This window comes from Cervus canadensis, chromosome 8, assembly GCF_019320065.1.
Source record: "Cervus canadensis isolate Bull #8, Minnesota chromosome 8, ASM1932006v1, whole genome shotgun sequence".
Taxonomy (NCBI): domain Eukaryota; kingdom Metazoa; phylum Chordata; class Mammalia; order Artiodactyla; family Cervidae; genus Cervus; species Cervus canadensis.
The window spans coordinates 61032690-61046255 of record NC_057393.1 but is presented as its reverse complement, the minus strand read 5'-3'; the positions used below and the strand labels follow the sequence as shown (position 1 = coordinate 61046255).

The following is a 13566-nucleotide window of genomic DNA, read 5'->3' as shown; positions in this document are numbered from 1 at the left end:
AAGTGGACAGGCATTCTGTTTTATGATTTGAGAAGTCACAACAGTAGATCAATTAAATAGGCGTTGCCTCAACACTTAAACCAGGTTGACTCACATCACTGCCTAAAATAATATTGTCCAAAATAATAATAATGAAGTGCTTTGTACAGTTCTGGACCCTCAATAAATTATGCTACTGCTGATCATTACAACGGCGTTACTAGATTCCTGACACCCGTTCTTCCCAGGCTGGAATTCAGAAGTGCCGCTTTGCTAGCAGGCTGTTGTATTCATACACACCTTAGCCATGCTCTGTCAAACATTTCAGTTTGCATTTCAAAGGAGATTAGAGACAGATTTTTTAAAAATTTCACACTTTGATTTCTCAGCTGAGTTTCCAAGAACTGACTCACTAGTGCTGCTGCGGAGAGAGTAATGCAACTCAAATCTAGGTGTACTCCCACTCCTACCCCATGGCCACCATGTGCCCCCTTGACTGTGTAGAGCTGAAGTTCTTGAGACCTGTCATTCCATGCAACCAGGGCTGGTTTGCTGGGTGTGTGGCCTACACTGTAACCAAAGTGCATGCTCAGAAGAGCCCCTCATGTGGTTCAGTGCTCTGCTGTCATCATTTTGAAATTCTTAGTAACTTATGGAAAAGTAGCCTTTCAAATTATGTAGCCGGTCTCACCTGGAATATCCTGCCTGTCTGATCTGTAGGAACAATTTTGTAAATTTGGATTTTTAAAAAAAAATTTGGATCAAGTATTTTATAGTTCTGAAAAAAATCTACTATAAATGGTTTCATCGTCTTTTTGTGAGAACAGTCTTCTGAAATCTGTCTGATTAGGGTCAGAAGTAAAATGAAACTTCTGAGGAGTTACCAAAATCTGCTTGGTAACTGGATGTGGAGATTGCATGGCCTGTTACAGAGAATACGGCACCGTAATGAGCATATCCTGCTGCTTCCATCAGGCCCTCTGGCCAGCTTGGGGAGTTTGCCCAAATGGGGCCCAACATCACTGGCAGGTAGAAAGATGAGGCTCAGTATGCTCACCCCATCAAAAAGGTCACGAGCCCTGGGAAACCACGATGTCCTTCTCCAGGGATCGCTTGCTCTCTCTCCTCCTTCGCTTGGCAAGCGGTGAGATGGCATGAAGCCCAGTCGACCTTAATTCAGATGAATGTTGTTTCATGTTTATTTTTAAATGCGTAATTCTGATTTTTTACTAAGATATGCTTGTAGTTGGACCACATTCAGGAATATAGAATAACTTAAATTAGTCTTAAAAAGCTTTATGATTTTTCTTTCCTCAAATAGAGGTCCTTCTGGGATTAGCTTTAATGAATAGATGAGAATAATGCATAATTAGCACATCAGTTGTTTAACACATGCAGGAGAATAGCCTTCTTAAGCACTTGAAGAAATGTATGTATATAAAAACTCTCTGGGCTGTGTTTACGGTTTTAATGAGTTCAATAAAACTCTTTTTTGTGTATGTGTGTGGATTCTCCAAAGGTCAGTTTTTATCTAGCTATGTCTGTATTTTTACAAATGGTGAAGTTGAAAATTCCAAAAAGAAGACTTTTCTATATAACAAATAAAGCCACTCAGTTGGAACAGTTTATAATCCCCATTCTAGCCTGATTTGCCTTTTGTAGTTCAAGATGGTTCCTTTAAGATGGTACCTTTTTTTTTTTTTTTTTTTTTTTTTAAATTTAGATATGCTGGGTCTTAATTGTGATATGTGGGATCTTTAGTTGCTGCATGAGAACTCTGAGTTGTGACATGAGGGAACTAGTTCCCTGACCAGGAATCGAACCTAGACCCCCCAGCATTGGGAGGGCAGAGTTGAAGCCACAGGACCACGAGGGAAGTCCCAAGATGGGACCTACTTTTTGTCATTTGATTCTGGTCTCACAAGTGAGAACACAAACACCTTGATTGTTTGATGCACATCAAGTTATAAAAGAAACCGAAGATGCTCTGGATCCCTCGGCCAGCCCACCCTTCTCTCTCGGCCACCAGTCCACTCCTACCCTGTGGCAGAATCCCAGCCAGGCCTTGCCTCACACCCACTCCTCTCCCAGGACTCTGTCTCCATGACTGACAGTGACCTAGGAGTCATCCTTGACACTCTGACACTCTGTCCCCTTCTGCCTTTTGCTCATATTCAGTCCGTTCCCAAGTCCTACAGATTTTGCTGACAAACACCACTCAGACGCATCCACCTCCCTCCAGCTCTGTGGGCTCTATCCTACCGCACAGGGCAGGACAGCCCCTTACTCAGACCTCCTGGGGCCATCCTGCCTCCTGAGCCACCCTCCACGCACCTGCCTGGCCAATCCCCCAAAACATAAACCTGATCACGTCACTTGCCAACTTAAAACTCTTCAGTGCCTCTTCACTGCTGTTAAGAAAAAGACCAAAAACATGGAGATGGGTTTTGAGGTCCTATGGGTCCAGCTCTGCTTTCCCTCACTTTCACTCCCTCAAGTCCTGTTACCCAGGCTTTCCCATCTCCTGTGAGCCCAGCAGGCACCCTTCTCCCTAGCAGGTCTTTCCCTTTGCTGTCCTTCTTTGTGGGATACTCTTCCCCACAAAAGCTCCCCTCTCCATGTTCAGATCTTGACATAAAATACATATTCTTTCTTTGGGGAAATCTCTCTCTAGTTCTGAGACTGGGTCAAGTGCTCACCTATATTTACTCACAAGCTTCCTTGCACTTTCAAGAATTTATAGACAGGTGTTTATCTGTGTACTAGTTAGATTAACAACAGCATCTCCTACCAGATGGAGAGTTTGCATGGTTCTGCTCTCCAGTGTAGCTCAAGCTCCAGCCCATGCCCCTTATGCACTGGAGGCACCCCATCCCCACACCCCTGTGTCCCCCACTTACTGCGCTCATGAGCGAATCCAGGACACTGACGGCGAATGCTGTCCCACATGCAAACGGCTGCGTGAGGTACAGTTCTGTGTCGGGGTCATCGTCATCGTCTTGGTCCAAAAACTGAACATTAGTATCGTTCACTAGGAAAAGCATGAAGTAGGAATTAGCTTGAAAAACTACATGTGGGCAGTAAAGTCAGAGAGAGAACAGGCTACAGGTTTAGAAACACTGAGGTCACTGAAAAGGAAAGAAAAGCATGGGAGAAGCTGTCGATGGAGCTTGGGGTATGGGTCGGTGGGACTCAATGGACGGCTCTGAGGTGCTTGTTCAAGGTTCCCAGACCTGGAGAGCAGAGACATCAAGTGGACATGCTCCATGGCAAGCTGGTGGAGCTAGGGTGCACTGGCGTTGGTCAATTCTTTGGTATAGCTTTAGGATCATGACGAAAAACACTCTGAAGTGTTTTTTGGTAGCCAAGTCCTTTGAGAGATGGACATCTTTCAAGAATGAGGAGCCATGAGTAGCCATGCTGGGATGGAAAGTTTAGCCACAAGGAAAAGTAAGCCATCTAGGTTAGGAGCATAGCAAAGGCAACGAGCAAGGAATCCACCCTCAGGCACCACTATGCCTCAGGCATGGATCTGGGCAGGGCCTGGTGTCCAGCCCTGAATCCAGGCCCACATCCAACAGATCCTGTTCAGTATAAAGGCGACTCCAGGTGGGAGGTACCCCTGGCTGTCTCGGGCTGTGGCTGACAAAGACTTACTCTGCATCCTAAGGCGCAGAGGGACGCCCACGTTCTCCCTTTCCCCTTCTAAACAGCTCAATCTTTTATGTGCTTCAGCTCAAGCAGACACAGCATTTGATGTTGTATTTCATTTCCATCTGAGGATTCCTCAAGGACTCCTCTGGCATGCACGTGCAGACTGATTGGTTGTGTCACCGAGATGTCTTTAACTTATTAAAAATTAAATGACAAATTAATTTCCATTCCCATCTTGGCTTCAGAAATTATCAGTTTTGCAGAGCAAGTGATGGGGAGGGGGAGGGTGTGAGGTGGGGGAGGAGATGAGCACTCGTGATTTCTGGAATAATTATTATGCTTTTAGGAAAAGAATAGATGAGGTTTCCTTTTTCTGAATCCTTTCTAAAGCTAATTCTCTTTTCTAGAATTATTGTTTTAATTTTTTTTTCCAAAAGGAACTTCTGAGAGAACTTTTCTTTTTTTTTAAACTTTTGTTTATCGTATGAAGCAAAATAAATGATAATAGGATAAAAGGCTGGGCATGGAATTATTTTTAAATGACACCATCCTGTTTCCCTGGAGAAAGATCCTAATGGGGAAAAATTTTTGCTCTCTGTTCTTCCAAAGTTTATCATGTTTGGCTCCCCATTGTCTTAGCAGCACTTAAGTTACAGGCTTGTGAAAATGCAAAATCCAGGATCTAGCAAGTGAACTCTGAATTCAGGCTTTGTCACTAATTCTCTTGAGCAAAGCATTTTATCATTCTGCACCTTAGTTTCTTAGTTTCTGGGGGGACCATTAGCAACTTTCCTGATAGACTGTTAGGAGGTTCCTATGAGATGCTCCTTGGTGAGCCCAGTTCAGCATTTTGATAAATAGTGGTCTTTCTTGTGATCTCATGAAATTATGAAAATTCCCAGCCTCCCTCCACCCCTCTCAGAAGACACAAGGAAGGCCTTGCTAAAGGATCCTACCAGAGTCACATGGAAGCATTTCCTTTCCTCCCACCATTTAGCCAGAAGTATGTTGTGGGTCACAGTTTAGAAGACTAAACTGCTTTGTGAGTGGGAAAATGTGAACTTGGAACAAGATGCAGAGGGATGCAGTTTTAATTACTTAGAGCTGAGGACGGCATGTGCATGGACCCTCCCTAAAGGACCTGTTGGTTACCTCTTTTCAAGATGATGGGGAGGGTTTGGTTCTAGACCTGACAGATGACTGGAGATTGTCAGCTAGTTAGGGATTCAATTCTTTGGGAAAAAAACTCCAGGGCACAAGCACAGGTTCAATATCCCAGGCACCGTTCTGGGTTACCTAGCCAGTGTTACCTGAAACCTATTTCACAGAACAATAATTATGTGGATGCTAAGAGATAAAAACAATCACCCCCAAGAGTTGGTAATCAAATACAACTGAGAAATGGATTAAAGAGCTTCGAACAAATTTCCTTCATGTGGACCTTCTAGAATCCTTTGACCTGCTAACATCAATTGGAACTCTTCAAGTACATAAAGACTGGGATACACTACCCAGTTTAACGAGTTTGTTTGATGTTGGCACCTTTTGTGTTTTGGAACCTGGCCTGGTGCAATGCAAAGACATCTCAGAATAAGTAGGTAGACAGTAAATATTTGTGGGGATAAGGAAGGTGAGGTGGTCAGAGGATGATGGTCTAACTGCCAAAAGTGGTAAGCCCAGTAGAAAAACTGGTCTTAAGGCAGAGGGTGAAGGTGATGTGAACACATGGAAGGTTCTCTGAGTTCATAAAAGAAATCTGGTAAGGGACAAAGCCTTTAGGGTACTCAATTATGCTAACTGAACACTTGAATTGTTGGACAGATTGGGGGTATCAAGCCTTTTCTTTTCTACTAGTTGCAAATCAAGATATTCCAGTTATTTGGCAGTGCATGAATTCCAAACAGACAAATTCCTGGCAACGATGATTTTGAAACACTGCTGAATTTTTCTGAGACAGAGATGTCTGCATAAATTTTCCACCCAGAGGTCTGGGCCACACAAGCTCCCTGGGTCTCTTACCTAAGGTTCTGAGAAGAGCAATCCACCCCTAGGCTTTTAACCAACTTCTCTAAACATGAAAAAGACACCTGTCCTACTGTTAGAAACATAAAATAGTGTGCTGCTCCTTGACCTGAGTGAATTTGTCCTGAAGAATAGCTCCATCGACAATAATACAGTGCTGAATGGTGGACAATTTATTCCTTTGTTTCCAGACACCTGGCAAGCAAGATTACTGTGTTAAAAGCCTGCTCTCTTATTTTGAAATATATTTTGGGGCCAAGAAAATGGCATGTGAGTTTCATTTGTGAGCCATTTGAAGGCAGGTGCTCCCTACCTCTCAATTCACCCTCCACTGAACAGCACTTGCTGTCTTTATCTAGAAGATCAATCCCTAGTTCTGAGACCTGCTGCTGATGGGTGCTTTTCATTGAGTTATTAACCAAGTCATAGGGAATTGTGGAAAAGTTTGACAAATGCCGTCATGACCAGAGCCCTTCATCTTATAGATGAGTCTTCTCTGAATCTCCCAGAGAGGACTCTAGGCCAGTGGGGTGGGGGTCAGAGTGCAGGGCTGGGCCTTGGTGACTGCTAACCTCATCCTCTGCATCCTTTCTTAAGACCTGGCTTTAGTAAGAAAGGGTCCCCTAGGAGCTCACTGCTTTTATGGCTTCAGAAACCAGAGCTTCTGAGAAAGGGCCAAGTAGGGGGGGAAAAAAAGGCAAATAAAGTCAGAATGAAGGAAAATAAACAGCTGGAGGGAAGGCACCATCTTAGATTTCTTATCTTAAAATTTTTATATTTCTCCTTTGACTTCCTCTGAGAGTTGCGAAGACATGTCAGTCAAACTGACAGTGTGTTGGAAGAGGAATAGAAGGGAGAAGGTGGGAGGAGGAGCAGGGGGACACAGAGGGGAAAAAAAAAAAAAAAGCCCAAGCTAAAGGAAATGAATTAGAGCAAAGATGCTTTGGAAACAACTGCCAGGTCAGATGGGTGTGATCAAAGGTTTACTGATGCTGTGTGGGGAAAAAAATCATTAACAAAGGCCAGAACAAGACAGTCGATTCCAACCAGAGCCACAAATAAAACACATTCAAAGCAGTGCCATGGGGTAGCTGTTCTGCTACAGCCGGTGAAATAAAAAACAAGCTGGTGATAGTCGGAAACACCAACCACAAACAAAAGGAGATACTGATGTGAAAGAAAACAGTGCTTCTTACCCAGTTCGGTTATCATTAGAATGTGCGTCCCACTGTTTTTTTCCTGATTGACTGATACCAAAGGCAACTTGCCAGGTTTAGCTAATTGGATACAGCATTTAGGGTTGGGGAAAGGGAGTGGAGGAAAGTACAGAAAAAGAAAAGAGTGAGGGAATAACAGAGAAAGCATTCTGAAGTAAAGGGACCCAGGACCATAGGTAGTTAAGTGTTTATCTTCGGGGGAAGAGACCTTGTATCAGTTTTGCAAATTCACAAATAATAGCAGGAAATGCCACGGCCAGGTTAAAAGCTGGATCCCACCAGTCAATGATCATGGCCCTCAAAACCCTGTCATTTTTTTTTGGACCAGGGTGACAGTCACTGAAAATGCCTTTTAGCTGAAGAGTTTAACTAGAATAGATTAAATGTAAATTTATCACCCATCAGGCCAGTGTTTCTATGCAGTTCTCAAAATGGGATTGGCTTAGACCTGAGGCTTTGTCCCTCAGGGGAGGGAACTTCCACAGATGCTTCCAATGAGAATCACTGGGAAAAAACCCTTGGACTATACCTATCCTCCCTTCCTCCCCATTCCGGAATGTATGCCTCAGTCTCCAACCCATCACCTCATGCCCCTTTGCAAACAGTGACCAGCACGCAGGAAACTGTCTATTCATCTCAGAGGAAAGATAGATCAGTTTTCCTTTGGGTCATCTGCCATAGTTCTACCCATACTCTTCTCCAGTCTTCCCCTACTCCCCCAGAAAATACACCATTAGAGCCTACCACAATGAGAGAGCTAAGAGACAGGCCAGCCTCCTCATATCCTGCATGGTTGGAAGAGAGGACCAGAAAAATCCACCCAAAGCTGACGTTCACTCCTACCTAGTTCAGTGATGATGGGGATGTTGACCCCAGTCGTGATGGAGGGCTGGCGTAACATTCCATGTACCGGGCTGTTATCTGGGGAGGATCGGTCCATTCCTGGAGGTGTGAACCCTAGTGAGAAGAAAAGAGAGGAAAGAGAAAAATAAAAAATGTGCAGAACTTGGAAATAGTGAGAGTACAGTGTATATACACAGTAAAAAAAAAAATGTATTATTTATATGTCAAAAATTAACACTCCAAGGATAAACTCTGATGAGTTGTTTTCAAAAGAACAAAGTATGAGACCATTATAAATAATTCTAACCCACATTGACAGATCCCTAAAAACCAGTCTCTACACCTGTTATTGATCTTGCTCACAGATTTCTGTTCCCTCCACACAGATTGCACCTCTGTGCTTCTGAGAAGTTAGACATGACCATGTGACACAGGAAATGCTCTGGCCCATGAAAAACAAGCAGAACAATGCATATGATCACTTCTGGTACAAGTATTTGACTTGCCATCCTTCTCCCCAGGCTGTGGCAACAGTGAGAATGTGGGTTACCATGGAGATGAAGGCTGGGCAGCAACCCTGGAAAATAACCCAGACACACAAAGCATTCTGAGTGAAAAATCAATCTGTTGCTTTAAGCCACCAAGATTTGTCTTGTTGATGTTTGTGCTTTGGTTGTTACCACAGCATATCTTAACCTATCCTGACTGTTATCTTAAACCAATTGATTATTTTTTCTCTTGCCAGTAAGTGACTTAAACCTGGGTTCTGGCCAAGAGAAAGTGGGAGGACATCTGCCTGGGGCCTTTAGGAAGTCTTTCCTTGCCCTTAAAAAGAATCACATGAGATTCTCTTTTATCCACTGGGCATTGCTTCTGTGCCTGTAGTGAGGGGAACGGTAGCAGCCACCTTGTAACTTGGGTGAGAACTAGCCAAGGACAAGCCAGCTTAATGAGCTGGCTGAAGCCAGTGATAAAAAGTTTGAAGGACAGGAATAATTTTCCTCAGTGCCTGAATTAACCAGCCCTAGAACCAAAACCAACTGACCTCAGGATTTCTTTACTACATGAGATTTTATACACTTATAAATGAGATTATAATATAAAATGTATAATATATATAGAGAGATTTCATATATATTATATACATAATAACGAGATTGCTGTTGTTGTTCAGTCGCTAAGTCATGTCTGACTCTTTGTGACCCCATGGACTGCAGCACACCAGGCTTCCCTGTCCTCCACTGTCTTCTGGAGTTTGCTCAAAATTCATGTCCATTGAGTCAGTGATGCTATCTAACCATTTCATCCTCTGCTGCCCCCTTCTCCTTTTGCCTTCAATCTTTCCCAGCGTCAGGGTCTTTTCCAATGAATCAACTCTTCACATCAGGTGGCCTAAGTACTGGAGCCTCAGCTTCAGCATCAATCCTGCCAAAGAATATTCAGGGATGATTTCCTTTAGGGTTGACTGGTTTGATCTCTAGTTGTCCAACAGACTCTCAAGAGTCTTCTTCAGCACTACAACTTGAAAGCATCAATTGTTTGGCACTCAGCCTTCTATATGCTCCAACATCTATACATGACTACTGAAAAAACTATAGCTTTGATTATACAGACCTTTGTCAGAAAAGTGATGTCTCTGTTTTTAATATGCTGTATAGGTTTGTCATAGCTTTCCTTCCAAGGAGCAAGTGTTTTTTAATCTCATGGCTACAGTCATCGTCCACAGTGATTTTGGATCCCAAGAAAATAAACTCTGTCACTGCTTCCACTTTTTTCTCTTCTATTTGCCATGGAGTGATGGGGCCAGATGCTGTGATCTCAGTTTTTTAAAATGTTGAGTTAAACAATGATATTTTATATGTGTATATTTATGTACTTTGTATTATGTATTAAATATTTACGTATATACACATATACACAGCTTCCCAGGGGGCGCAAATGGTAAAGAATTCCCCTGCCAATGCAAGAGCTACAGGTTTAATTCCTGGTCAGGATGACCCCCTGGAGGAGGAAATGGCAACCTACTCCAGTATTCTTCCTGGGAGAATCCCATGGATAGCGGAGAATTGGCAGGGTACAGTTCACAGAGTCGGACATGACTGAGCATCTGAGCACACATACACAATACGTGTAGATATATATATATACATATATATATATATATATACTTCCCCCTTTTGTTTAAGCCATACTGAAGACTTTACTTGCAACTGAAATAGCCTTGATTGATGCATATGCTACCTATTTAGAGTGGACCCTTGAACTTCCCAGTGTGCCTGACACAGACTTCACACGGTAGAACGTAGATGTGGGCACAGTAAACAGGAGAGTGGCCTACTTGGTTTCTGATTTTTGCAGTTTTGGCTTCTTTGGGTTTCAGACCGAAATCTCAATACATATTAGATTGAGTTTGGCCCAACCATATCTTCAATTTAGGGAAGGTGGGAAACCATCCCAGCTAGGCCAAATGGCTGCCTCTTTAAGGATGTACGTAGCCAGACAGACATGAGACATTTATTTTCTTCATACACTCATTTGGTGAAAATTAATTTTACCAAGTGAAGCATGTGGCAAGTGGCACCCCCAGCACTATGCCGGCCACCATGCCCAACTTCCTCCTCCCCCTTATAGAACAGGCAGACAGAAGTTCACATTCACTTTATCTTCTCTGCCCTTGGTGGATGGCTACCTTGGCTTATCAATGGATTAGGGAATTACAAAGTCACTTGCTAATTTTCCAAGAACAAAATTTCAAAGATGATGTGACCCGGTTCCTTACTTACTCAGGAGTGTGACAAGACTGGGTTGATTTTTGCATTAAGGTATGTGTAAACCTTTTTCTACCAGAAATGAAATGACAAGTGCATGTAATTGCCTGTTGTTTTGGAAGTGCATGCTGCATGAGATGCCAGAAAAATATAAAAGAGTTTTACTATTTTCTGCTCTCCTGTATATAAATATCATCCAACTGAGTGCCAAACTTTCAGAAAGAAAAAAAAAAGTTCCATTTACCATTCACTCCCTGATTGCACTTAATTTTATTCTTTGTATTGATACACTGTGCACAGGTAAGTAATTTGAATGACAATATAGGGTCCGTCTTTCTAAGCTTTGGAAAGTGTGTGTTTTCAGCCATCCACATAACCAAGAACATGCCATTGAAATGCTACCTGTTTTCTTCCCCTAGAATAGTGAAGGGGGAAACTAAACTGTTTTCATCAGAAGTTTCATTCAAAAGCATGAAAAACTGCAAGTGACAGCTGTGCAGATTCAGTGGATGTGACGTTTTTGAATTTCTTCAACTTGACAAGTAAACACCTTAAATCGGTAATGCTATATGCATAATACATGGCCTGTATTTTGACATCCATCATCAAATGCTGACTTGAGAAAATACGGGTTTGTACATCAAGGAATAGCACCCATAAAACAGGGAGAAATGCAGGTCACACGGTATTAGGAAAACTGTATTTCATTACAGAACCTGCAACAAACCAAAGCATCCTTTTATTTTATCTTATTTAAAGATTCCATTTTCAGCTGTGAAAAGACTCAATTCCTTTGCATGAAACCTTCATTTAGAAATGACATGCTTGCCTCTTAGGCTTCTTTCATTTTGCTTTCATATTCCATTTTCCCCTTCAGTCACCAAGCCTGGTTCCATTAGCATCTGCAACTGACAAACTATGGTGGATGTCCAAAGACATCTCTCCATTAAAGGTCTTTTTCTCTCCTACACGTGACCCCAAGAACAAGGTGCTTTTGTTGGAAAGAAAACTTCAACAATGATAATGTCACTTATTATTTGATACTTTTATAGCCACACGTTTTTACAAGCAAGAGGCAAAGACAAAAGAAATAGATTTAATTCAGTTTTTTTAACCCTTCCTGGAGAGTTGTGTTAAAGAGGAACAGAATGTATTAGCATTGTTTATTTCTTAGAGATTCTAATACAGGAAAATTGTGGCTTGATGGCAGGATTGACCCAGATTCCTGAAGTGACTTTGAAGAGAATAGAAAATCAGGCACTTTCCTTCCAAAGGGATGAGTGAATTCGGCCTTTGGTATCATTTGTTGGCAGCTACCCTGTTCATCATAGCAGCTGTTGATAAAGGTGCAAGTCTAAATTGTATCCAGTTCTCTGACTGTCTTGCTCCTCATTTCCTTGCTTGCTGCAGTGGATAACATCTTTGGTTGAACTTTAAGGCCCTCTACATAAAGCAGTACTCTGGTCCTACATATGTAAGTCCTTGCACAGGGACCCTGATCTACAACTAAAGGATAGTGAAATTGGGACATGTTCCTTCCATTTGTTGAACTAACACTCAGGAAGTTAATTTTAGAAACACACTCATTTTGCCAGAAGAGATGATGAGGAATGTTGGCACTGGATAGATAGAATGAAAAGTTCTCAATCAGGAAAAGATTCAAGTTAAGTAACCACAGCCATAGCCCAAGTTCTTACCAAGACAGCCTCCTGGTTCCTTAGATGTGTTCCCATTTCTCTCTGTTAAGTGTGGACATGAGAGGCAGGTTCTGGGCCAAAGATAACTTTAAAGACTACCTGATCTCCTTACATTCAAAGCTCTGCCCCGTTTCAAGCTTTAGGGGCAGATATGACGGGCTTACATTACTTGCTCTATGCCTTTGACATCAGGCAGAAATGGGCCCAACATTGCCCTCTGCCAAGCATGCTTACTCCATATGCTGTAGCAGAACTTTAAGTTAAAGCCTGAATTTTCTATATATTTAAGCATCCCAGATTAAGCATCCCAGATTATCTACAAATTGCCTAGCCCACAGAGAAGGAATGGAGTGGAATAGTTAAAAGTATGTGCATTGGAGTCAGATGTCTTAGGTTTAAATTCTGGCTCACCTACTGATAAGAAAAATAACCACAAATATAGCACAGACTCTCCAAACCTCTGTATCTTTGTCTAAATTGGAATTACAGGGCAGTTGTGAGAATAAGATGAAATAGTATGTTCAAAACACCTAGTACAATGTCTGGTATGAAGCAAAAACTTGAAAATGTTGACTACCAATGTTAATATTTTACCAAATACTCAGTAAATATCTGTGGCAAGGAACAGCTTTCATTGCTTCCCCCTTCCCTATGGATAAAGAACTGAGGTAGCTTTTGGTAGAGATTTTTAAAAAAAAATTTTCACATTGAGAAAATCCTGAAAAATTAATGGGAAGGCATTAGTAGTGTGGACATATTTTAGTAAAAATAATCAGATCAATTCAGTGATTAAAAATATGGCCTAAAATATTTAAGGAAGGAGTATTTTGGATATCAGATGGCTAAGATTTTTTTTAGTATGTTGAAAGACTGGTGTCCAGTCTCATGAAAGAAAGCTTTTTAATTCATTATAGCAACAGCAAGGTCTCTGGAGTCTTCTGTTTTCTAGACTTAATTTCCACTTCCTCTATTTATTTAAGGATATAAGCTTTCCTATTTTGCTTCTTGGGCCTTTGAAATGTTTTTCACTACTCTCTACATTCTTTTCCAACATTTGTGTTCTCAATCACATACACCACTGTTGGGTTCAGCTCAACAAAATCTGTAGTACTTGATGTTCTTTTCATGACTGGTTATTCATTGGTGAGCAGCACTTGGTTTGTATCAGGGAAGCTACTGGAAGATTAATTGGCCTCTAGTTAAATATGACAAGGGCATTTCTGTTTGGATGGCTTCACATGAAAGAATTTAATACAAACACTTGGCCTATGCCCAAAAGGTTCAAGGAGAAGAGACTCGGTAATAGCAAGATTATTAAGGTTTCATTTTTTAAAGTAACTGTTTTGGGTACTTGCTGCACGCATGCATACAGACGCAGCATCCAAG

The 13566-nt window shown here is 41.8% G+C and overlaps 1 protein-coding gene across 9 annotated transcripts in view; it reads right to left on the bottom strand.

The window, feature by feature from the left end:
• Positions 1-13566, bottom strand: part of KCNMA1 (potassium calcium-activated channel subfamily M alpha 1) — a 748747-nt gene that overhangs the window by 34837 nt on the left and 700344 nt on the right. For 7 of the 9 annotated variants that reach the window (XM_043476447.1, XM_043476438.1, XM_043476444.1 and 4 more), the window contains 2 exons: positions 7716-7829; positions 2880-3010 (listed from right to left, as the gene is read on the bottom strand). In XM_043476447.1, coding sequence (XP_043332382.1) covers positions 2880-3010; positions 7716-7829 — 245 coding nt within the window. Of the gene's footprint in view, positions 1-2879; positions 3011-6851; positions 6933-7715; positions 7830-13566 lie in introns of all 9 variants that reach the window. The other 2 variants (XM_043476446.1, XM_043476448.1) reach the window with 1 other exon arrangement.